General features: G+C 39.3%; 1 protein-coding gene across 3 annotated transcripts in view; it reads right to left on the bottom strand.

Moving 5' to 3' along the window:
- ERCC6 (ERCC excision repair 6, chromatin remodeling factor) overlaps positions 1-20,118 on the bottom strand; it is an 84,013-nt gene extending 63,895 nt beyond the window's left edge. For 2 of the 3 annotated variants that reach the window (XM_054572368.1, XM_054572369.1), the window contains exons 1-5: positions 20,045-20,118; positions 14,999-15,434; positions 12,998-13,118; positions 11,319-11,427; positions 4,597-5,308 (exon numbers count right to left, since the gene is read on the bottom strand). In XM_054572368.1, coding sequence (XP_054428343.1) covers positions 4,597-5,308; positions 11,319-11,427; positions 12,998-13,118; positions 14,999-15,420 — 1,364 coding nt within the window. In that variant the 5' untranslated portion in view covers positions 15,421-15,434; positions 20,045-20,118. Of the gene's footprint in view, positions 1-4,596; positions 5,309-11,318; positions 11,428-12,997; positions 13,119-14,998; positions 15,435-20,044 lie in introns of those variants that run through there. The other variant, XM_054572370.1, reaches the window with a different exon arrangement.
- Between the last annotated feature and the right edge of the window lie 6,290 nt (positions 20,119-26,408).

The following is a 26,408-nucleotide window of genomic DNA, read 5'->3' as shown; positions in this document are numbered from 1 at the left end:
TTCTCAACAGAAACACTGCAAGCTAGAAGAGAGTGGCAAGAAATATTCCAAGTAATGAAAAGCAAAGGCCTGCAACCAAGACTGCTCTACCCCTCAAGGCTCTCAATTAAAAGGGAAGACAAAATAAGGAGTTTCCCAGACAAAAGAAGGCTAAAAGAATACACCTCCACCAAACTAGCACTGCAAAATATACTAAAGGGACTGCTTTAAGATGAAGAAAGAGTTTCTCTGAATACCCAGTTCCTTTCACAATTGCCAATACTTTATATTACCAATATTTTTAAATTCAATTAATCTGATTGTGACAATGATGGGTTATTTTAATTGTTCCTTTATTATTTGTTGAAACGAAACCTGTTTTTGTATATTTCTTGCCTTTTTCTATTATTTTAAAAAAGTTTTAAATGACTTTTTAGTATTCTTTATCCATTTAACGATTAAAGGTTTATAGAATTCATTTCCGTAAAAGAAACTATTAACCCTTTTTTAGATGTGTGGCAAATACTTTCCTGTTCTATTACTTGTCCTTTAACTTGTTTTATATGTATATTACTATATAGTCTTAAGTGTTTAATAAAGTCATATTGTCAATATTTTACTTTATAGCTTCTAGGTTTGAGTATGTTACTTCAGGGTAAGAAAAATATTATTTTGTATTTTCTTCTAAAACTCCTTAGAGTCTACATATTGATTTTTAACTCACCTGAATATTTCTTGTATAATGTGTGAAATAGGGCTCTGTATTTGTTTTATTTCAAGTAATAGTGGTCCATGCACCTTATTTGTTGAATAAGCCTTATTTTACCCAGTGATTTGAAATACAAACTTAAGCATATATTACATTGTTAGACAGATATATGCGGTTGTCTCTAGAATGCTCATTATATTTCATTGATCTACTTGATTATTTCTGTGCTGGTGTCATGTTGGTTTAATTGCTGAGACTTTATAATGGTTTTAAATTTTTTAATATTTTATAATTAATTTTGAGATTTAAAAAGAATAAAGAAAATCAATCTGCAAGGGAGGGAGGGAGAGAGAGATATGAAACTCCTACCTTTTGTGACAACATGGATGAGTTGGAGAATATTAAGGTAAGTGAAATAAACCAGTTGATGAAAGACTAATACCACATGATCTCACCTATAACTGGAATCTATTCAACAAACTAAACTAACGAACAAAATAAACCACAGGCATGGAAACATGGAACAGACTGAAAGTAACCAGAGTGGATGGGGAAAGAGGACAATAGTAGAAAGAAGGGGAAGGGACTAGACAAAGAACATGTATGAATGACCCATGAACATGGACAACAGAGTGGGAATTGACTGTGGGAGCAGGGGTAGGGGTGGGATGGGTGGAGGTGGGGAAAGGGGGAAAAACTGAGACAACTATTATAGAATAAACATGATTTATAAATTTAAAATAATAATAATAAAATATGCTTCCATATTTCCAAACATAAAATATAATCTGAGAGGAGAGTTTGTGTGTTGCTCTTGTATCTGTGAAGGAAGGGCCAGTCTTGGAACTTTGGAACCTGCTATTCACAGGACTTACAGGGCTGTCTCAATCTTCATAAACTTAACATTAGACCAGAAGGAAAGTCTGGAAAGCCATTTGGTGTCCTTAACCAGCTGCATCTCTGCTATGAAGCAAAAGGCATTGTTGCCTGCATGAACAGAGGGTGTTTCAGCCCTGGGATATTTGAGTTGAACAGACTGATTTTCACTGAGCATTTCTCTGATGATTTTTCTAATTACCCCTGAAATTTCTATTTATTGTTTGTATGTGTGTGTTTTAACTCTGGGATCTGAATGGGGGGTGTGTCTCATTCATGTCTTTTAAGTTTACATTTAACATGTTTCTCTTTCTTGCTCCCCTTGCCCACAGGGGATTCCTCTTTGGCTTCTTAAAGTTTGCTGCTTAGAGTGGAAGTTCAGCAGGCAGGTGATCATACTACAAGTTCTTTCTGGACCTCTGACAAAAGGAGTGGTAAGTGAAGGTTGTTGCTACCTTGAGATCTGCAAGGCTGGGTGTTTTGGTACCAATTTCCACAGCCCTCCACTGTTATCAGAATACTTTGCCAGTGCACTAATCTCTTTGGAGATAAAATTCATTAGCATGTTACTAAATGTTAATTTTCTTTTGCAGAAAACACAGAACCATGCCTGAATTATTATATTTAAAATATCCATTCCTTAACACTCCCTCATTTGCTTTGCCCACAGCCTATTTGGTTCATTTGGCAGAATTCTGCAAAATGTGTGTCATCCACTACTGAGATTGCTCAGCCCCTGATGTATTTGTATTAATTTGTTTCTGGTGGTAGCTGGTCCTAATATTTGTGTAGAAAGCAGGTATTTTATGATAAATTGCTGTGTAGTGCATGCTTTATGTAGAATTCAGAAGAAACCCAGATTCAGTGATTAACAATGTCAACAATGCTAGTACTAGCCATTGTTCAAGAACAGTAGTGCTATGTTTAGACTTTTATTGTCTTAAAATTCCATTTTATTGGGGACCCATTTTCCACCTGGTCTTTCATGACAGGTCTTTTTTCCTATGTTAAGCAGTTTCTAAATAAAATTCTATATTTAAAAAAATAAAGAGGGCAGGGAGTGGTGACGATCCTTGGTACATATTCCTAAATTCTAAGCATTTTAAAAACTCATTTTTTATGCTATAAATTATACGGGGCTTTATTTTGATCATCCATCATCAAACCATTGCTAAAATAAGAAATTCTACAGTCTTTTTCTTCACGTGAGGGAATACCATTATGACTTCAATCTGTCTACAAAGATCAACAAGAAGCAACAAAATATAGTGACTGGCAGTTCTAAATGTTCTCACTATGCTTCTAAATCCTGAGCATTTCGTTTTCTTTTAACATCCCCAATCCAAAGAATACCAAAGATTTCACAAACAGAGAGATTCAATGTGGATCTCTGCAGTTTAACAGCCTTAATAACTACAGCTACAACATTTTAAGAGCAAAATTTTGGTGGCAATCAGTTATCGACATTTTTGAAATTCATTGAGGTTTCAGTAACTTTAGCAAAAAACTGACTTATGATTTGGCTTTGAAAAAAACTGTTTTACAATCTTAACATTATTAAGAAAAACTCAGAATTTAAACTAAACCGATTATTTGAAATTCAATTAAAATAAATTTCTCTTGATCAAAATACTGATATATTTAAAATATACCTAATATTGATCCAATTTAATGGGAAGAATATATTGTTCCATTTAATCAATATGTTGAGATTAACACTTTTATTAATTCTCTCCAACAGTTAAGAAAAAGACTGACACTGCTCACTGTTGAAGAGTATTGAGCAACATCCCTCAAAAAATTTCAGATATTAAATATGCAAAATAGTCTTAAAATTGCAATGAGAAATGACAAATTTAAACCACTCTTCAACTGCATATTATTATATTAGTTAAGGTTCTACTACAATGTTAGTGTAACAGCTCTACCCAACTGGATTTAGGTCACAGAACCTAAAATTATTTGTGAAAAGAACTATATTGCATCCCCTTTTAAAAGCTTAGGGAATATATGCAGCAGTCTGGATATGGGTCATCAGTAGTTTTAAGTAACAGAAAAAAAGATACCAGGTCAGTAGAAAGCTTCAAAAAATACAATAAACTAGATCTCTCTACATTGAGAAACAAGAAAAACTTGTTCATGACTGGGAAAAAAGCTACCCTGGGAGCAAATATTTTAAAAGCATTCTGTTAACTGGATTCTTCTATTTTGTGAGTTTCTTGATGCTCTTAGTAAGCCACTTTGTGAGACCGCTGAGACTGGAGAGGTGGCAGTGCTGGGCTCAGAGAGACAGGGGAGAAACCTGCAGCATACTGTTATTGGCTCACAAAAAATGTGTGGCAACATGCAATACTGGCTTTAGAAGGAATGCATTCACCTTCCCTTTCATCTTGTATCTTATTTGCATCATACACTACAAAGTCACGGAAATAAAAGCCAGAGTATGTCTCTAACATAAAAAAATGACAGTGAACAGGAAAGACATGCTGTGCACATGAAGTACATTTCTGGCATGACAGCGGTTTATAATCCTATAGGTAACTACTTTTTTAAGATAAGGAGGGAGGATTTAAGAAACCAAGCTTATTCTTTCACATGCTAAAGCTTGCATTTCAACTCTTATTTGAAGTAAAATTCTCTAAAATTTAGTGCTTCAAAAGAAAAAAAAACACCATCTAGCAAACACTGCATAAGTCAACCTTTTCCTCCTCCTGACTGTCTCAGGGCAACCCCTTATACAGCTCATACGTCAGACCTCCACATTACCTCTTGTCCAAGCCCTTCCCCCTAGGCTTTTCTTGTAGACTTGCCCCCAAATCTGAGTGAAGACATAGAAATAGAAGTATTTTGAAGTGTTCTATCAACACTTCAGGGCTCTGATGGTTCTAAAGGGCTAAGGCTACAGAAGTCAAACCTTTGAATAAACAAGTGTGTAACATAAGCTAGATCTAAAGCTCTTACTTATTAATAAACCTGCTGCCTAAGATAAATCAAGTAGTACAATCTGTTTATAATAATCTATGCAGACTGACCTTAACCGTTGTTTATAATAATTTTCATCTCCATCGTCTCGGCATCTCACCACTTTCCGACCTCCTCCTCCTTTAGCGGCTTCAGATTCTCCCCAAAAACTTGGAAAAAAGTCATCATCAGTCTCCCGCACTGAGACTTTTTTCTGCCATTTCTGGTGCTTAAGCACAGGCCCCTGTTCAGAGTCAGTGCCTTCTGCAGACAGGTCAACCCCTGCAGCTTCCTCCTGCTCAGTGGGTAAGTACTCAGACTCTTCACCCTCAGAGTCTCCTTCTTCCTTTGGCCTCATATCAGATTCCAAGTGTCTCTTTCCCTTCAGCAACCCAACTTTCCCCTGGAACTGAAGAGCCCTCTTCTGGAGTTTCCTTATATGTTTTTGCAAGCGCTTGTCAGTTTTCAAGGGAACATTGCTTCTCTTGTTTGGTTTGTTTTCACTGACCATTGGGCTCAGCTCAGAAGTGACCATGGCTGGAGTTTTTCTAGCTGCCCTTTTATTACAAGCTTGCTTCTTCCTTTCAAAAGACAGTTTTGCTTGATCTGCCAAATACTTTTCAAAGCCTGATGCTTCATTGAGCATTAGTTTCCTAGGCTTTTTCTCCTGTCTCTGAGGAATCTGGGTACCAAAAGGTGTCATCTGGCCAGTGCGGATGAGTTCTTCCCAAGCAATCTCCTGAGCAGGCATGAGCATGCTGCCAAGACAGGAAGGCCCCGCTTCTGAAAGAGGGATGACAATACATTGGGCACTAGCATAACATTTCCAGGAGTAGAAGGAATATATTCACTAATTCAAGAAATAGTATGTAACCACAAATAACTCATTTTTAAAAATATATCATTAATGTACTGAAACATATTACCTATGTACAATAGAGTAAAATTTATTATAGCATTCATCATGCCGCCTTCAATAAACTCCTGTTCAAAAAGGTGATCTTTCAATAACTTTTTCCAGAACATGGCATCATAAGTATATTCTCATGCATCCAAAGACAGAACTAGTCATTTGTGACATAAAGATAGATACAGTTAGCTATGTTTCCTTATCAATTAAAGAGTAACCTGGGAGGAAGCAATCTCCCAAGTTGCTATGTCACTGCTAAACCAGCATTCAGGTAGACTTAAATTCAAGACACAGTATAACTGAAAACAGATGCCTGAAGAATCAGCATGCACCTAAATAGGTGAAACATAAAATGTTTGATCTGCACTGCCAATATAATAGTCACTGTGTGGCTATTTAAGTTTGAAATTCAGTTCCTCAGTTACACCTGCCATATTTCAAGTACTCAATAGCCACATGTGGCTGGACAACACAGACAGAACATTTCTATCATTGCGAAGAAGTCTACTGGACAGCACTGTGTTAAGACATACGAAGTTCACTGACTGAAGGGATGGACTAAAATTTTAAGTTATGCCATAACAATTGTAAAGTAACCTAGAAATCATCCTTCTTTAGTTGAAATTAATACTCTCCAGCAAGATCACTTTACCCATCCCAAAATAACAAAAGAAGTAAAGCTTAACAGGAAGAAATCCATACTCTAAATTCTATGTTTCTTGTAGGCCAATAAGACCACAGCCAGTTTCTCATTAAACTTGCACTAAAAAGAAAAAAAAAACACAAAGTGCACAAATCCTAAATGCACAGCTCACTGAATTTTCAGAAAAAAACACACATAAACAAGCATCCTGAGCAAGAAACAGACATTGCTAATACCCCAGATGTGCCCTTCTTGGCACCTCCAAACCTCTACCCCACCTCAAGGTAATGAACTGACTATCAATAGTAAAAACAAGTTGTACCTGACTTTGAACTTTATGTAAATGGAAATGTTCATACTCTGTGTCTGGCTTCTTTTACTAAATATTACACTTGTAAGATTCTCACTTGTTGAATATAGTTGTAGTCTGTTGATTCTCATTGCTGTTAGAATTCAATTATATAACCATACTACAATCTTTCCACTTTATAAATAATGGACAGTTGGGTGATTTCCAGGTTTTGGCTACTAGGAATAAATGCTGCTACAAATATTCTGGTACACATCCTTTGGTGATATGTTTATAATTCTTTGGTTATGTTAAGCTTTAGTAGACACTATCAAACAGTTTTCAAAAATAGGCCTACCAATTTTAACTTCCACCAATAGTGTTTGAGAATTTCAACTGGTCCTTGTTCTTGCCATTCCATTTTAGCTATTCTGTTAGGCATGTAGTAGTATCACTTTAACATGTGATTTTTATTTCCCTGATGACTAATGAACTATGGTACCTTTTCAGAGAATTATTGATTTTTTGGATAGCCTCTTTTGAAGAAAATGTTCAGGTCTTTTGCCCATTTTTTCTTATAGGTGGTCTGCCTTTAAGAAAAAAGACTTCTAGTTCTTTATACATTCTGGATTCAAGTTCCAGACTGATACATGTATTGGCAATATCTTCTCCTACTCTGCCACTTTTCAGGCTCTGAATGAAATCTTGCCCCTAAATCTGAGTGAAGACCCAGAAATAGAAGCATCTTTTTCACATACAGAAATTCTTAGTTGTAATACAATTAATTTACCAGAACTTCTCTTTTACAGTGCCTTTTTCTGTCTCATAAAGTCTTTGCCCCAAGATCATGAAAACGTTTTCCTATGCTATACTCTACATTTCCAACCACACATCCTCTTCCCCCTAGAAATTTACATTGAGGCAGCACTGAAACTATACATGGATAAAACTGACATCATTACAATACCACATCTTCTGATCCATTACCATGATGTGTCTCCCCATTTATTTATTACCAATAGAAATATTGTACCTCAAGAGCAGAAGGCATGAGCTTAAAAAGCATATCTAGTATTTCCTCTACTGCCCCAATTAATGCTTCATTATTATCTTGTCTCAATGAATAAATTTCAGGAGCTAGTATAAAATATTTGCTTAAAGAGCTTAATGCTAAGAAGCCTTCCCCTTTATTTTGAGTGGTAAATGAATGAACAGTTACCAATAATTTCTAGACACATGCATCTATACACTGACTATAGAGATATTTTGTTTCAGTACTTAGGCATTTACTCAAAAGGTTTTCCATCAGATGGCTATCCAGCAGTGTTATAAACAAAATCATGGCCACTGTATAACTGGAATGAAGATGTCTTTTCTTAAACAACAGTACTCATGTTAGTAAAACCTGTCAAATATGTCTCAAAAAGACATGTGAAAGCAATTCTATAAATCCAGATTGAATTACAAAATGTAATTCAATCAAGATGTTAGTTGCTTTGTGAAATTAAGAATACAAAAATTTAAAGATTTCTAATTTCTTAAACATAATACTATATTTGCAGCAGCAGCCAATAAGACTGAGTTAAGAGGACTGGCAAGATGGGGGGGTAAATGAATGGAAGTCACACTGACCTCCTCCCAGGACCAATCTGAATTAAAACTAAATTGTGGAGAAATCACCTGGAACAAAAAAACTGAACAGCAAGACAGGATCTTTAAAACCTTGGACAGACAGAAGAATCAGCTTTAGCACAACCTGACTGGTAAGGAGTGCAGTAGAGACTCGAGGAGGCTGGCTAGGCACCCATGGGCAGCAGCACAAGAGGGATATTGAAACAGCCAGTTAGATCCCACTGAGGAGAGCAGGGGCTAAACCATAAGTGAAGATCTCCAGCCTACAGCACCAGCGCTCAAAAAGTACACATATAACAGCCAGCTGCAAAAAGTGGCAGGCTTGTTCTCTGCCAGAGACGGGTGACAGGAGACGTAGAGAGCTGTTTAAAGGGCCGACGCATGAATTTTTATTTGCAGCTGCTTACCCTGGGCTACCGCAATGGTGGGGGCAAGGTGAGCTAGAGACACCTGAGGAGAGACTGGGGAAGGAGGCTTTGGAGAAAGAACTGAGGGAAGAGCCATCAGCATCCCAGTGCTGAGAAATCCCACACACAACAACAACCATCATGTTCAGGCAGACCACTCACCTGAGCGGCAGCAGCCTGAGAGGAAACAATAACCCTGGAGGGAGGGACTCTGCCCAGCCCTGTGGTGCCTGAGCCTCACTGCTGAATGCAGAGTGACTAGATTAACAACTGAAGAAGACAGCCACAGATAGCAGATTTATGGAGGACTCCAACAGACTGCCTAAGGTCAGATGGGGTCAACAGCTGACATCATCAGGAACAGATCTAGAAAGGAAAAACAGCGGTCTACCATAGAAGTTCATACCACAAAGTCATGAATCAAGACGGATCAACTTAAGACACAGAAGCAAAAAAAAGAAGAGTCTCACAAATAATGGGAAGACAAAGAAACACCTCCCACTCAAAGGGAAAGGAGGAATCTAGAGAAAGAGAACTGAATGAAATAGAGGCAAGTATACTACCAGATACCAAGTTCCAAACAAAAGTTCTAAGGAAGCTCAATGAGCTGAGTGAGCTCAGAGAGAATTACAAAAAACTACAGAGAAACTATGAGGAACTTACTGCAAACTATATCACCATGAAAAAAGACATAGAAACCATCAATAAGAGGCAAGAGGAAATGGAAAACATAATTTCTGAATTGAAGAACACAGTAGAAGGAATCAAAAGCAGGCTAGATGAAGCATAGAATCAAATCAGTGAGCAGGAGGACAAGGAAGGAAAAAGCTCCCAGAAAGAATAAGAAAATGAGAAAAGACTCAAAAAGAATAGAGAGGCATTTAGGGAAATGCAGGACAACCTGAAAGGTAATGATATCTATATAATAGGGATGCCAGAATAAGAAGAAGAGGAGCAAGGGATAGAGAACCTATCTGAAAAATTAATGATGGAAAACTTCCCTAATTGGAGGAAAGGAAAAGTCACATAAGTCCAGGAAGCACAGAGGGTCTCACTGAAGAGGAACCCAATGAGGCCCACTCCAAGACACATCATAATTAAAATGGCAAACATCAAAGACAGAGAGAATCCTAAAGGCAGGAAGGGAAAAACAAAAAGTAATATACAAGGGAGCTCCAATAAGGCTAGCAGTTGAATTCTCAACAGAAACACTACAAGCCAGAAGGGAAGGGCAAGAAATATTTCAAGTAATGGAAAGCAAAGGCCTGCAACCAAGACTACTCTACCCAGCAAGGTTCTCAATAAAAATGCATGGAGTCTCCCAGACAAAAGAAGGCTAAAAGGATGCACCTCCACCAAACCAGCACTATAAGATATGCTCAAGGGATGCTTTAACAAGATGAAGAAAAAGAGTGAGAAAGACAAGAACACAGGTACAAAGGGAAAAAAATGAATGAGTACTTAGCAGTAATAACTTTCAATGTAAATGGATTTAATGCTCCAATCGAAAGACACAGGGTAGCTGAATGGATAAGAAAACATGACCCGTACATAGGCTGCCTCCAAGAGACCCACTTCAAAACAAAGGACCTACACAGACTGAAAGTAAAGGGATGGAAAAAAGTATTCCAAGCAAATGGACAGGGAAAAAAAGCTGGGGTAGCAATACTTATAGCAAATGAAATAGATTTCAAAACAAAGGCCATAAAGAGACCCAGAAGGACCATTCATAGTACTCAAAGGAAGAATCCATCTAGAAGACATATACATTATAAACCGATATGCACCCATCATAGAAGCACCAAAATATTTAAGGAAAATCTTAGAGGACTTCAAGAAAGATACAGACAGTAACATACTGATAGTAGGGGATTTTAATACCCACTGTCAACAATGGATAGATCTTCCAAACAAAACATCAACAAGGATATTGTGGAACTGAATGACTCATTAGATCAAATGAACTTAACAGACACATACAGAACCTTTCATGCCAAAAAAGCAAAATACACATTCTTTTCAAATGCACATGGAACACTTTTAAAGATAGACCACATGACAGGACACAAAAAAAGCCTCAACAAATTCAGGAAAACTGAAATCATCATAAGCATCATTAGATAAAAAGGGAACTGCCTTTTGATGCAGCAATTCCAATGCTGGGATTATATCCTAAGAATCACAAAACACCAGTTCAAAAGAACCTATCCACCCCAATGTTCATAGCAACACAATTTACAATAGCCAAGTGCTCAAGGCAACCTAAGTGCCCATCAGTAAATGAGTGGATCAAATAACTACGGTACATTTACACAATGGAATACTACACAGCAGAGAGAAAGAACGGGCTACTACCCTTCACAACAGCATGGATGGAATTGGAGAGCATTATGTTAAGTGAAATAAGCCAGGGGATGAAAGACAAATACCATATGATCTCACCTATAAGTGGAACCTAATCAACAAAACAAACAAGCAAGGAAAATATAACCAGCAACATTGGAAAAAAAAAAAAATCCGACAGTAACAAGAGGGAAGGAGGGAGCAGGCTAACAGGGAAAAGAAGGGGAGGGGTCAAATCAAGGAACGTGTATAAAGGACCCACAGAGAAAGCCAAAGTGGGGAAGGATTGAGGGAGAGAGGTGGGGGGGGGGGGCCAGGGGAAAGTGGTGGCAGGAAAATGGAGACAACTGTATTTGAACAATAAAAAATAAAAAGACATTAGACTGAGTTAAAATTTTACTTTCACTCTCTAATTTTAAAGAGATTTGTTTCTGCAAGTGTAGAGAATAAATTTTTCCTAAATCTGTTTTGACATTAAGGCAAAGAAATATCAAAACCTAGGCCAGGACTAACTATAGGCATCAGTCATCAATTCAAGGACACAGAGATACCATTCCCAGTATCCTCACCTGCGTCCTCCTCCAGACTGGCATGATCTATTTCAACGTTTACTTCCACTCCTCTAAGGATGGCCTGGAGACGTTTTTGTTTTGCTGTGATCTTCTTTAGCTGTTGTTCCTTTAATGGTAAATATTGAAGATAGAAAACAGTAATGCAGTGATTTATTGTTAAATACAAAAAAGCATTACAAAATTTAAAAACTTTAATCAAGAGCAAAATAAAAATAAAACAAGAATTCCATACATTACTATTACTACAGAGAATCTTATTTCAGCAACTGCCATTTTCCTAGCAGGAAGTAGGCCTCAAAGCATTTCTATCCGGCAGTCATCCCTGTCTCTACCCGCTTTCCTGATGAGGCTTTCTACGTGCTGAGCAGTGATGTTTACATGTTCCGACTCTCCTTGATTTGGGAGATGGAACTGCTCTACTTGGTTCCTCCATTACGACTGGATAAATCACCACACTTCTTTTTGTTCTGGACCTTACTAGCCAATAGGTTATGAAGTCAAAAGGCTATAGAGATAAGAAACATAGAAATGAATGTTTCAAAGTTGAAAGTCAGTTTCCTTTGATAACCTACCATATTTATGACTGTCCTATATAGTACTCTACCCAATCACAAAATTTTAACAGGAACATATTTTTATATACCCTTTTACCCCACTCACCCCAGACTCCTCTTTGTCTTGTCACCCTCTACATCACCAAAGCTCAGAGAGGGACATTCCTAGGGCCTCCCCAATTAGCTAGACCTGTGGTACCTGGTTCTTCCCAAGGTCAAGAATATTTAAATGCCAAATACAAGGGTGGGGCAAAGGGAAATTCTCAATATAAAGGCCATGTTAGAATGATTTGTAATTTGTTTTCACTTGCAGTTTTTCTCAGTACAATCTAATTTAAAACAGCCTTTCTTTCTGAATAGTCTATGTCAAAATACAAAAAAGCTGCTAGAGAAAGACAGGGATATATAACTAAGTTGGACTATTACCTAAAGCAGCCTAAAGTATTTTTATAAACTGCATATAAATTCTAAAATGTGTTTCGAATCTTGTAAAAACAATTTTATAAGCAACAGATTATTCCATACCCTTAAGTTTTACAACTCTACATGCAAACCCAGTGTAATATCTAAGGCCAGCCTCTCAGAACAGTGAGCCTGAGAGTATGAGGATGACTGTATCAACAGGAAATAAAGTATAAACAATCAGTCCAAGCAGGAGCTAAGCAGGGGAAAAAAGAAAGTTCACACAAGACAAGGAGACTGACCAGAGGCCAGCATACAGAACAGAAGCCTGAGCTGGGTAAAAGAACGGTGGAGCCAAGACAACTATGAAAGTACAAATGAGTGAGGAGGGATGCAAAGCAAAAACAGAACTTTCGCTAAAATATGTATGTATGTATGTATGTATGTATGTATATGTGTGAGTATGTCGGTGTGTGTTTTTAAAAACACTCTTTAACTTCTGAGATCAGACGAGATAGGGCACGTTCAGGGTGGTATGGCCACAGACTAAAAATACTCTTTTAACAGAGGATATTAAAGGAAACAGCTGAAAAATTAAACATACAAAAAAATAAACCTCAAAATTTTCTATTATATTTGCTTCACATCTTATACTTTTCAGAATACTTCCTAAATATTAAATGAGTCTAAATGATGACTTTTCCATGTATTTGAAATCACCTTATTATACTTTTGCCGTTTTACAGAATCTAGTTTCCTGTTGATGTCTCTGTTGGTGGCAGCTTGAGGGCTAAGTTGTTCAATAATTTTATTGATTTGCCTTAGGGATGTCGTACATGACCTGAAAAATAAGATAAAATGTGTATTTTCCACCCTGGTACCATTTTTAATAATAGAACATAAAGAGAGAAATACTAAAAACATGTCCCTTTTACTTCTTATTAACGGACATAAAAGAAACATTTAAACTAGAATGCATATACTAGTTGGCCACAAATAGAACCTGAAGGTTGTTAGAAGTTTAAGATGACTATTAGTGTTTTATCTGACTTATTTAAATCAGCCCATCTCGCTTTGTAATCAGATTAGTTTATTCTACAAGCATTTTAAGTATCTATATTATTCCAGAGACTATGCTAAAAATAATGTGCAGTAAGTTGTCTTTTAATATGAAAAAATACACACATGGTTTTTTTTAAGATATTTTTTATAGCAGTCTTAGGTTCACAGCAAAATTGAGAGGAAAGTATAGAGATTTCCCATATACCCACTGCCTCAAGTATGCACAGCCTCCCCCCATTATTAACAACACATACATGGGCTTTAGAAGCCCATTAGGAAATCTTCCAAAGGTTGGAAAAGTACTAAAACTGCTTAAACATTTCTTTTATAAGTCAGATATCTATGGCAGTATTTTTCTTTCACATGACTAGAAGACATATTTGCTGTAGTATTACCCTGTGTAGGGCAAAGGGGAAAAAATTAATTTATAATACATTGCTCCTAAAATAGACACCATAGAATTAAGCTCCCAATTTTCAAAACACAAATTCAGTCTTGACACTTGTGTAATTTGCTGCTGTATCCTTTATGGATTTCAGCATAAAAAGATGTTATCAAAGCAAGTTACTGGTAGACTAAACACCACATACCACCATCCACCTAGTGTTTACCCGCCTTTTGACTCTGCAGTACTCTTGTCATCTCAGTAAGCAGTGGACATGTTTCTAAGGTCAAATGTAAAAGGTGTGTTCATTACAAAGAGTCAAGGTCTTCACACCTGAAGGTCAGACCACAACTGTTTGAGAACATTCCAGAAATCGTAACAGAAAGCATGTCCTTTACGTGCCAATAGCCACCTATACTACATCCTTCCCCAGTGGGAAGCCAAGGGCTCCATGTTCCTCCTCCTTCTCTCTCCCTTCCCCCAATTTAAAACTTCACCCCCATTTAAAACTTCACCATCCCTCCACTCAGTCCTCCCCTTCTCTTTCTTGCTTGCCTGATACTGCCTAGAACATGGCCAAGGTAGGGACAATTGGCAATGGAGAGTGAACCTAATCCTTCAAACCCTCCTTTTAGCACAGGTCCAGAGCCTGTCCCATCTCTATCAATGTCCGATGATCAACAGAGCCCAAGTATATGTTTCCTTTAAAACACAAATGAGATCTCCATGAGACTTTATCTTCCCTCAAAGTCAAAAGTAGGAGAGAAGAAAGAAAAAGCAGAAAGATGTTTCTCATTTCTAGAAATGCAAAATCTGAAAAATTACCAAAGATTGTCACTTGGTTTAGAGACAGGAAACTGGAAAGAAACTACAGGACAGCGAAAAAAAGTGAGGGGGTAGGTATGTTCCTGATATCTAGAGTAGGATACATCAGAACTGCAGGCACACTTCTCCTGAGCATTTTGTGCATATGCTTCTCACAAGCATTTTGTGCATATGCTTGTGAGTTCTGGGTCATTTACTTCTCCCCCAAAATTATGCATTAACAGGCTGTTGTAAGCTGGACTAAAACCCTAACTACCATGTACAATGCTGCTCCAGAGGGAAAGGGCTGATATTCAAACACAAGGTCGATGATAGCCCTTATTGTCTCTGTCCTCCAAATAAGAAGTTCTATAAATCTCCTAATATTTCTGGAATACTACAGTTATTACCTGAATTTCTCCATCATATGTAAACACAACTCTACAATTAGAGAGATGGTCCACACTCACGTGAGGTCATCCAGAACTGACTGATACTCCCTCTCTGCATCAGCAAGCTGAGCAGCACGGCTGGCCTCATGGATGGCACTGTCTACCTGCTGAAGCACACCTTGCTCCAGCACGTCCTGATCATAGACATCCACACCCAACCCCTGCAGTTCAAGGGCCTGCGCACTCTGCTCCACCGCCTGGATCTGATGTCTGTCGATGTGCAGCAAGGCAGGCCTTCTCCTTGGAACTTCTGATGGACACCCCTCAGCAGAAGTGGATGGTTCAGGTGCAGAGGAACAAGAAGGGAGGCTGTCTTCCATCTCTGCATCACCATCATTTTCTTGCTTGATTGTCATTTCTTCATTATCACTGATATACTGACTCTGTAAACAGTCTTGCTTCTGAGTTTGACTTGAGTGGGGGATTTTCTCATTTGACATCCTCTACAGACTATCTAAAAGGAAAATATTTTTTCAATAAGCCTTTTGTTTATAAAGAAGTGATAGTTACATAGTTTCTTAAATCTTTTATGAAGCAGACTGATTTCTCAAAATATCAAGTAATAATTCCTCCAATCACACAGATTCAAGTTTCAAAGTATTATTTTTCTTAAAAGCTATATGTCTTCTTGAGTTCTGATAATAAATAAGAAAAACTGAGCAAAAGAAAAACCCAGAAGAAGAAAAAATGCAGTATCATTGACAGAGGACATTTGGGCAGCCAAAATCCTGAGTGATACCTAGAGTCTTCTCCAAACCAACTGAAAAAGCTGGCAACCAAAATCCTGAATGACACCTAGAGTCTTCTCCAAATCAACTGAAGTCATCTGACTAATATTCTCCAAGTTAGCATCTCCATTGCATTATGGCAAAAATGATCTGCATTATAGTATATGATCAACTTAATATATAGATTTAGTTTTATTTATATATACATATATATATGTGAGAGCTTCTACATGAATCTGACACTAGAAACTTTGAGCTTGAACATGTCCTCCAATAAATAGAAACTCTGAACAAGAGATAAACATTGCACCGCTCAAATCAGAATCTCAGAAAAATTAAAATATCCTCAAAAAATAGCTCCATTTCAATGTGTGATATAATTTCTCACCCATCAGGTTGGCAAAAACATAAAGCTGGATACTATCCAGTATAAACAAAAATGATACACCCTCACACAATGCTGGTGAAAATAGTAAAGCTCCTTTAGAAGGCAATTTAGCAATATCTATTAAGGTTTGAAATGCACACAACGAGGTGTTTATTCCAGAGAAATATATATGTACAAGCATATTTATTGTAGCATGTTTTAATAATTTAATGTAGTTATTAAGCATATTCAGTAGTTCTAAGTCTTGTAAACTGAAAAAAGCCATATAGTATAAACACAATTATGTTGAAAAAAATGTTTATCTGCATCTGTATGTATGGAAGGCATTCAAAGTGATCTGGAGATACACACTACACCTACAATAGTTGGGACTGGAAAGTAGACAGGGCAGGGAAGAATAGAGAGAAGCTTTCACATTTCCAAGTAGTCAGGAACTCCTTGAATGAAAATGTATTTTCTATATTGTCTGTATAATTATAATAAATAGGTTATTAAGCAACACAATAACCAAGATATAGCCCTGCTTTTCATTTAATTGTGAATAAACTAAGGTTTCCTTCAGCACTAAAACTTTGTTTCTATGAAATGACCACAAGTTCCCCCAATTCCCACTCATTCCTCCTTAAACAAAAAGATCCCAGAAGCCATGCACTGGGATACAGAGATGCCAGAATTTAGCATCATCCTGCCCTGAGCAGCTCACTCTCTAGTGAAGTGTCAAAAACAACACAGTGGGACAAATCTGTAGAAGAGACATGGACAACAGGCCATGTGAAAACACAGGAAGGGATGGCATTGGGTGTGGAGTTCAAAAACATGTACAAGCTAGATTTGGACAACTGGCCCAGGGTCTGATACTCAGGAGGTGCGCAATATATGCTGAAAGAAAGTCAGGTTCAGAGAGGGGTCTGAAATAACAAGTCTGGTCTGGACAACTGAGTCACTGGTGAATTCAGTTACAAAAATAAAATCTCTGAAAGAAAGGAGACAGCCCAAGAGATGAGCTGCTGGGAGTTTACAAACTGCCAGCAACATGTCCAGGATTCAGTCAGAAGTACAAATCTGGGCTCAGGAGAAAGAGATGTGGACACATCACCACAGTGAACAGCCAGGGACCCCAAAGATATGACAGGTACCGGAGATCCTTTCAGAGGGTAAGAGGAAGCTAACACTGAAATAGTTAAAAGTGAACAAGAGAATAAGAAAGTTCCTCCTTTTTTGGTCCTTCTGAATGTTTTCAGGAGAAAGAATTAGTTTAGTGCACCATCATTAACTAGTCTCCCCTTTCAACAGGGAAGGCAGGATTCTGCCTCAGATTCTTAATGCTAGCTAGAACTTAACAATTGTTTTCATTTTTTTATTTTTCTCATTTGTATGTATGTAAGGATTTCTTTTTCAGTTAAAAAGACATTAATTCATCCAAATATACTAAGCAATAATATTGTAAAATAAAGAGGAGGTTAAAATAATGATGTTTGCAGAAAACTTCTAACAGACAAGGAAGAGGGAAGAGTTAAAAGTGGAAAATAATATGCCAAGTTCACATAGAGGAAACTGAGAGTCCAACGGATTTGGAATTAGCAGTTCGCTAGTTATCTTAGTACAAAAAAGTTTCACTGGAGTAACAGGAACAAAAACCAACTATAGTGAGTTAAGAAATGAGAAGGTGAGGAAACAGAGGCTACAAGTGGGTAGCCTACCTTCTAAGGATCTTGCCTATGGAAGGGAGACATCTGGAATAATAAAATAATAATGGGATGGGAGAGGAAAATTAAGTCAAGAAAAACTATAAAATAGCTGGAGAGGGAGTAGGGAGATAACCTACATAGAATGTTGTACAAAAGTCAGAAACAGGAAAAGATAAAGTATAGAAGTAAACAAAAGACAACACATCGTTCTCCAATTCTAGCAGGATGATTTCTGATGTACTTAAACTGTACTACAGAGGAGAGAAGTTGAGGTGGACCTTAAAGAAAATATCTTATCAGAAAGAAGTCCTGGTATCTCATGAATCAGGGGACAAACTTGGGATGGGGGATGGAGAAGAATTAAGAATCTGGAATAAACGTCCGGTAGAAAGAGAAAAGCTGATTGGGAATACACAATGGTGACAGATACTGACGGCTTATGAAAAGTTGGACACCCAAAACTATAGATTGCTAACTACTGCTAACAATCCTCAAGGCTGTAAAATCTCCTTCTTCAGTAACTAACAATTCCAAGGGAAATATCACTGTTGGGGGTTTTCAGAGCAGAAGTAGCGAAAGATCAAACGGCGTGGGGTAAAGATGTCAAGGAGGAAAATAGTTCAAGTTACTGATCTTGGGGTCCAAAATGGGTAGGTTAAAAACAAAGAAACAAACAAAAAACAGAAGGGACTAGAGGAGGGAGGGAGGGCAGGCAAAGAAAGCAAGGAGACAGGGAGGGTGGAAGACTGGAAGAATGAAAGGAAGACATCAAAAGCTACTTAGAAAGAGTCTGTGGACCAAAGAACACAACTCCTGGAGTGAGAGTTGAAAACCAGAAGATTCTCATTAGAAAGTTAAGAGATTCAGAGGTGAAATAAATCATCCATTCATTCAATAAATATTTATTGACAGTCAATTATACCAGGCAATGTGTTAACTAGTTTCAGTCCACATAGGGCTGAAAGTCTCTAGAAGACACATATTTTAAGAATTATATATAAAAAATATACAGAAGTCAGCAAAAGTAAGTTTACAGTTGTGTGTATGGAAAAATATATAATACAAGAATAAACTGTTTCATGCACTCACAACTATAAGCCTACTTTTGCCTCATCCTGTATACCCACGTCATTGTGGTAACTGCTATAAAAGGAAAGTACAGGATTCTTTATAACAAAATAACAGAGAAACCTATTTAACACTGTAGAGTTGGGAGTGAGGTCAGGGAAGCCTCTCTGATGAAGTGATATATGCAACAGTTTGCAAAGAAACAATATGTGCAATTTGTAAGGCTGGTAAGAGCTGGTGCATTTGGGAAAATGGAAGAAGTGAGCAGAGGGAGAATTTATTTTACATAAATACCAAATTAAAGAACTTGATAAGGACTCCATTCATCATGAAAATCTTCTAATGTTCTGCAAGGCTTAAATCATCTAGAAAAACACAATCTTCATTGTCCTCCCCTTAGAGCACTCGAGTTTCTGTGTAACGGCTTGGATTCTGGTTTGGAGGCTTGGCTGCACACACACAAAGCTGAGGGGCCACATGTAAGTGAAAACAAGGGGCAGGTATGGACAGGCCCGGGGGTCTGGGTTAAAAGTGAGCTTGAATTATACTACAAGTGCAATGGTATATGACTTTGGAAAGTTTTAAAGACGGCGATGATAGAACGACACAAATGATGTTTGGGGGCTGCTGTATCGATAATGGATTAGAGGAAACAGGGCAACAAGATGATGACGAGAAACATACGTGTGAAAAGGGGCAGCAGCATGGTAAAGAGTGACAGCAGTGAAGACAGATGCTACGTGGGAAATCACTGTTAGAGCACTTACAAGCAGACTGCTCAAGTCTCCTTCACAACATTGACTGACTACGTCAATGCCAAAAGCCTAACTTGTAGTTAGCCCGATTTTGTTTTTCAAGTAACCACTCTAGTATTCCATCGAAATCAAACTGGGCCGAGCTGACCTTATGCGCGGGGTCCTGACACAAAGCCAAGAAGTTAATGCCTCTTCGTTGGCCCACCCACCCGGGGCTGGGCCCGAATTTGCGGCCCCACCGCCAGGGCGAACGCGCGCCTCGTCGTCACTTCCGACCGCCGGTGAATTGGCAGGGAAGGCGCGCGCCCGGCCTAAGAGCTGGCTCCCGGCGCGGCCGGGTTCCTTGACAGAGGCCAAAGGCCAGGGGCTGCCCGGGGAAAACGAGCGAGGCCCAGACACTACCCGCCCCACGTTCCACCCGGCCCGCCAACACTCACCCCTGGGCCAAGAGTCAGACTGTCGGGAAACGTAAGGGCTCCGGCTGCCGAGGGCTTCGACTGGGAGCGACCACAGCGCAGGCGTATTGGGCCCGCCCCCAAGAGCGAGCCAAATGGCTTGCGGGGGTGGGGCCAACAGTGCCAGCGCCCAGCCTTGAAGTTGATGAGGTGGGCTGGCGAGACGACCGGATTGGAGGGCAGGGTGCAGCTCCGCCTTTCTACCTTTGACCCGGATGTGAGTGAGGACTCTGATTCTGATCAGGTGCGTACCTTGTTATAGGTACGTCACTTCTGGCGAAACAGATCTCTAGTAAGGCGGTTACAGGCATTAAAAGACACGTTGCCGGGGAGAGAGGTACTTGAGTAGACTGTGCGAATGTAAATGCTTACAACAGTGAATCCCAAAGAGAAAGTAAGCTTGGGGAAGGGAACTGGCTTGAGTGCCAGCCATTTCGGTAGTCAGGCGCAAGTGCTGTGATCTCCCTCGGTCACCTGGTACACTGAGCTTGTGAAAAACAGTCGGAGAGCTTACTTATCTGTGTCCAGTCTCGCCGTCTCACACGCACACGCATACCCCCTCATCGTTAGAGGGAGCATTGTGTACTCATAGTGAGCCTAAATGAATGTTTTGGTTGCATTAGTGAATCAATCATTTAATATCAGCTCTCATATCAAAGAGGTAAGAAGGATTTTGAGCCAGGTAAGAATTTTAGCTTGGAGCATTTGAAGGAACAAAATGTCCACACATAGATTCAAAAGAAACGGAGAAAATTGAGATTCCCCTGAAGAAGGAGTAGTCTTGGTTGTGGGAGCCGTACGCAAGTGGCAGCGGCTGGCCCAGAGATTCCAGCTTTAAAAGAAGGTGGACTTTTCAGCAGCCAGAACCAGAAAGTCCTTTGGGAATGAAAGGAGACTATGGAGAAGACCTCGAGTATGAGCAGGAAAGTGCCTTACTCATTTTGAAGACTGAAGTCTTACAGTAGGAAAGGGGACAGGGACGAGAACCTGAAAATGCTAGTATCACCGTATGTCCTATTATAAGTGCTGATGTACATATGCGTCCTCATCCCACATAAAAATGTAACTTGTTTTTTAAGAGGAAGTAGAGAAGTCTATTTTTCTCTTGAATGAAATACTGAGAATAGAAAGGTATTTGATAAGATAGTAGTTTCCGTGCTTGAATCTGAAAGCATGAAAATTCCTCCCAAGTATATAGTGGTTCCCAAGTATTTTGAGAATGAGGCCTCCTTTTTAATATATACTATTTTGGAGAATCCCTACATGTCAGAATTTGGACAAGAAGCAGGTGGTACATCAAACTGGGTATTTGAGGAGAATTAATAACTTTTACAAAGGTGTACGTGGGATTTAGGAAAACAACTCAGGATGGCACCAGTACTAGGGCTAACAAGAGACCAGTGCTTCCGGGACAGTATGAGGAAAGGTCCCACTTAGGGAACACCTGCTCTTGGTGGAAGCAGAAATGAGTTTAGCTTGCTAATTCCTACATCTCCTTTGAAAGCTGGTGATCTGTGCAGAGTCCAGGGTCCCTGTGGTATGCATGCTCCGTGGGTGACCATGCAGTGACTGCTGGCTGCCAGTGTCTTTGTGTAAATGGCAGGTCCTCTCTTGTACCATGAGTCTTTAAGCCATCTTGTTGTCTTCCCCTTTTCTGGTACTGAGCATTGTGACAGCCATTTGGGTCACTTTTCCACATGGGTTAACTTTGACTGCATAACAAACTACTCCAGAACACAGTGCTTGATATAACCAGTATTTATTAATGCTCACAGTTCTTTGGGTCAGCAAGTAACGTCTCTGGTCTGGACCAGCTTCACTAATCCCTGCCTGTCAGCTGAAGCCTTGGTTCTTTGCTGACGCTGGGTGGTATAAGATGGCCCCACACACACAGCTGCAGTTGGCCTAATGTCCACTGATCCTATTTGCATGGCAGGTGTTACTAGATTTCCAAGACAACAGTTTAAACCCCAAGGCACTAGACCATTTTTTAAAAATTGTCTTACTGAGATATAATTCATACACCATAAAATTTACTTTTAAAGTGTAAAATTCAGTGGCTTTTAGGATATTTGCGAAATTGTGTAATTACTGAGATTATATGATGTGGTCAGAACTTCATTGTCTTCTTAATGCTTAAGAAGAGTGCTCATGCAAGGGGAAAGGAGTCAAGTGAGTCAGAGTGCTGGATGGGGCCAGTTTGACTCAGCTATCTATCTCTGTTTCCCCATTCTACTTGCCAAGGAATTTTCCTAACTTTTGCTGTCCTTTCTCACTATCACCCACTGGCTGACAATGAGTACCCCTTAACTGGGATAGATGGAGTAGATAGCCCCTAGCATACTGAAGCAGTGTAATTTTTTAAAACTTAACACTAGTCATGCACTGGAGTGGGACAGCAGTAGAAGGGTATTACAAGTGTAATGTCTCGGGCTTTTGAGAAGCTCAAGAGAAGTAAAGATCATAAAGACAAATTGATTACCTCTTACTGTGTGCCACTGATGCTCAATGAAAGAAAGACAATGTAAGGCTGAGGATGATTAATCATCAATTAAAGGCATAGTATGAAAATCAGAGCCTTCTTGGCAACAAAGAGATTCTCTTCTCTTGCAGAAAGAGCTGAGATCAGGCCCAGGATTAACCAGAAATACAGTGGAACTCCAAAGAAGATGAAATTCTCAACCGCAGAAAGGAAAGTCTGCTGTGCCATGGTCAGAGCCAGGGATGAGAGAAGGGTGAGACCCTGAGGCAGGATGGGGACATCTTGGTTGATGCATTTTAGAACTTTAAAACTCCATGTCCTGAACTTTTGAGTCTTCAGAAGTAGCCTCTCCTTCTTACAAAAGCCAAGACACACCTACTTCCCCTGCATAAAGACAATACATACCTCCTCAGGATCTACCCCCACTTCTACTAATCACCAGACCAGTGACTAAGGTCACATTACAATATAACCCAGCCAGAAGAGTGTTAATCTGACTGAGGGAGGAAAAGACCTTAAAGACCTAGCCAGCATTTACCCACAAGATCTAGGATAGAGCAATCAAGATCCAGGCCTATAGAGACATGGAGATGAGACAGTAGAACATGGAGTTTCTAAGAACAAGAGAGGTGGGCAGTCAGCAAGGGTTTTGTTCTATCTGTGCCTTTAAAAGAAAGCCAAGAGGGATGAGAAGGCAGCCACTCCAATAAAACTTAAAATTTCTCAGTCAGCTGAGATTGCCATAACAAATACCATTGACTGGATGGCTTAACAAAATAGAAATTTATGTCTCAGCTCTGGAGGCTGGGAAATCCAAATTCAAGGTACATATATGGTGGATTTCATTCTGAGGCCTCTTCCCTTGGCTTTTGCAAGGTTGCTATTTCACTTTGCTCACATGACCTTTTCTTTGTGCACACATGGGGAGAGAGAAGGAGCAAGCTTTCTGTCTCTTCTTATAACACCATTAATCCCATCGTGAGGGCCTCACCCTCATGACCTCATCTAATAGTAATCACCTCCCAAAGGCCTCATTTTTAAATACCCTCACTTTGGGGGTTAAGAGTTTAACATTAATTTGGTGAAGACACAAACATTCCGAGCAGGAGGTTGGCACAGCTCTGAGGCCAGAGTGTGAAGGTACACTACTTGCTGCACAAGGTAAAAGCAAATAAATTCTAGTGATCTTTATAAATTAGTATAGAGAAAAAAATACCAGCTAGGTCAGTAGCTGCATACCAGGTGCCAGGAGCTTTACTTGTTTTTTCTAGTAAAGTTATCTGGGACAGCAGCTGTAATTGGAGTCACCATTTGATTAAGTTTACAATAGTTCACAGTCATTCTCCAAGATCCTTCTGACTTTTGAAGAGATAAAACTGGTGAGTTATACATGGGGATGTAATAGTCATCACCCCTATTCCTTTCACGTCTTTAATGGTAACATCAATCTTTGCAATTCTCCTAGGGATGTAGTACTGCTTCTAGTCTAGCATCTTGGAGAAGGTGGAAGTTAGTCCTCAACCATTCCTATTTTAACAGTCCTCACCTCATAGGTCAGAGAGAACATGTGGGTATCCCACTAGTTGCCAAGTATGTCTAATTAAATTATACATTCAAAAACTTGAAAAGTAACCCCAGAGTTGATACTTGGACCAAGAGGGCCCACTGTAAGTCAGACTTCAGCTAAAATTCCATCTATCACCTGACCACCATCAAGTCCCACTCTGATTGGTGGCCACTGTACCATTTTGGGTCCCCAGAGTCAGTATCTAGTAATCTTGGCAAGATCTGGCAATTTCCTTTTCAGAAATGCACAGTCAGTCTAGTAAACAGCTACAGGTGTCTTTGGAGAAGGCTTATAGTAATATTTACAGTGTTTATTTGTGGAAATGATGCAGGGTTTTTCTCAAGGGACTTCCTCCTCAAGGGGCTCTGACTGAATCAGCTTGAAAAGCCATGACTCAGGTCAGATTTTAGTTACCAGACTGAGAATATTTCCTGTTCTATAAATCAAACAATACTATAGTAGACTGTTCGTGTATTTCATTTTTAAGAACACCATAACTAATTGGCCACTCAAAAAACCTCTGTAGGTAAAGGCCTTCTGATAGCCTGTGCATCCTGCTGCCTTTTACAATAGATGTGTCTTTGCATTTAAGTGCTGTCTCTTGACCTCTACTGTTGTGAAATCTCATCTTTATTAAAACCAGGGAGCCCATCCTAATGTCAGCATTCCATACAGTCATAGCTGACCTACAAAAAAAAGCAACCACAGAGCTGTTCAAGGGTGCAGGTGTTCTGATCACTAATGTGTTTCTCAATGCCTTAGTGAAGGGTGTGTCTCCTGGGCCTTCTCCAGGAACGTGGGTAGGAGTAGATATACAGGTTGTACATGATAAATCTGGTCCATAACTATCTCTTTATCCTTTAAATTCCCTTCTCTGTGTCATGTCGGGGCAGCTTTGGCATCCCAGCCTCATTAAATATAGGCAAGCATGGAGTCCAAGTTTCAGTTAACCAACCAAGTATGCTGTTAAAATCACCTCCAAGTGCATGAGGTAGCACATTAAATATATATAGATATATACACATACACACACAAGCATATGTACATATATCTTACACAAACATATTCATAGCAAAATAAAGAAGGACAGTTCTCATACTAAGAGACACCCAAAGGGATCTTCCACATTCCAGATATACTCTTCCTTTCCCCCTTAGTCAAGATTAATTACCCCATCCAACACCATAACCTTGTATTTGCTCATTGGTTCAGAGGCGTGAAGAGCCCAAAGTGGCCAGATAACAATCTTTCAGTTCAGTGGAATCATTATTGTGTCTCCTAGTGAAGGCATTCCTTCCTCTGGAACCAAGACCTCTAAAACCAGCAGAACATAAAGTCACAGGAATAGAAAGAAAAAAATTGCTAGTGGGTCACAGGATAAAAGTGAATGCTGTTGCTCCCATTTCCATCGTTAGATTCCTGTACCAGTATATTCCTGGCTATCAGAGAAACACCACCATATATTGGACACTGATTCAGAGCATATATAGTTTTTTTGGAGGACCTTACTCAGCCCTGAAAAGTGTTGTCGTCTGGCTGGCACACTAACCTAGTCTTCAAAAGGCCATTCCACCATTCTTTCAAGCCAGTTGCTTCAGGATGGTGGGGAACACGGGAAGACCAGTGAATTCCACAGGCATGGGCCTGTTGCCTCATTCTGCTGTGAAGTGAGTTTCTTGGTCTGAAGCAATGCTGTGTGGAATGACATTATGGTAAAGAAGGCATTCTGCAAAACCATGGATGATAGTTTTGGCAGCAACATTGCATGTGTAGAAATCCATATTCATATTAAGTGTTTATTCCAGAAAAGACAAAATGATGCCCCTTCCATAGTGGAAGTGGTAATTCTTTGTAATCAGCCTGCCAGTAGGTATCTGGCTGATGACCCCAGGACATGATACCATATCAGGGACTTAGTGTTGGTCTCTGCTGCTGGCAGAAGGGCATTCAGTGGCGGCCATAGCTGGGTCAGCCTTGGTGAGTAGAAGTTCAAATTGCTGATCCCATACACAAACTCTGTCCCTGCCACCATGGCCAATTTGTTCATGGGCCCATTGGGCACTGACATGAGAGCCTGAGGAAAGGCTGAGTGGTATCCACAGAATGGGCTATCTATCACCTTGTTTATTGAAATCCTCCTCTGCTAAGATCACCCTTTGGTGAACATTTACATAGAAATAAATTGACTTTTTTTTTTCCCATTAAGAGAGGTCTATCTACATACATCTTCCTCAAATTTGTCACTTGTTATACAAACATGTTCCTTCCAATCCCTGACAATGCAGTCAAACCATTAG

Source organism: Pteronotus mesoamericanus, unplaced genomic scaffold, assembly GCF_021234165.1.
Source record: "Pteronotus mesoamericanus isolate MK-2021 breed Mesoamerican mustached bat unplaced genomic scaffold, CSHL_Meso_final contig_230, whole genome shotgun sequence".
In the NCBI taxonomy this organism is placed as follows: Eukaryota; Metazoa; Chordata; class Mammalia; order Chiroptera; family Mormoopidae; genus Pteronotus; species Pteronotus mesoamericanus.
The sequence above is the reverse complement of the archived record's forward strand: the minus strand, read 5'-3'. Positions and strand labels throughout refer to the sequence as shown.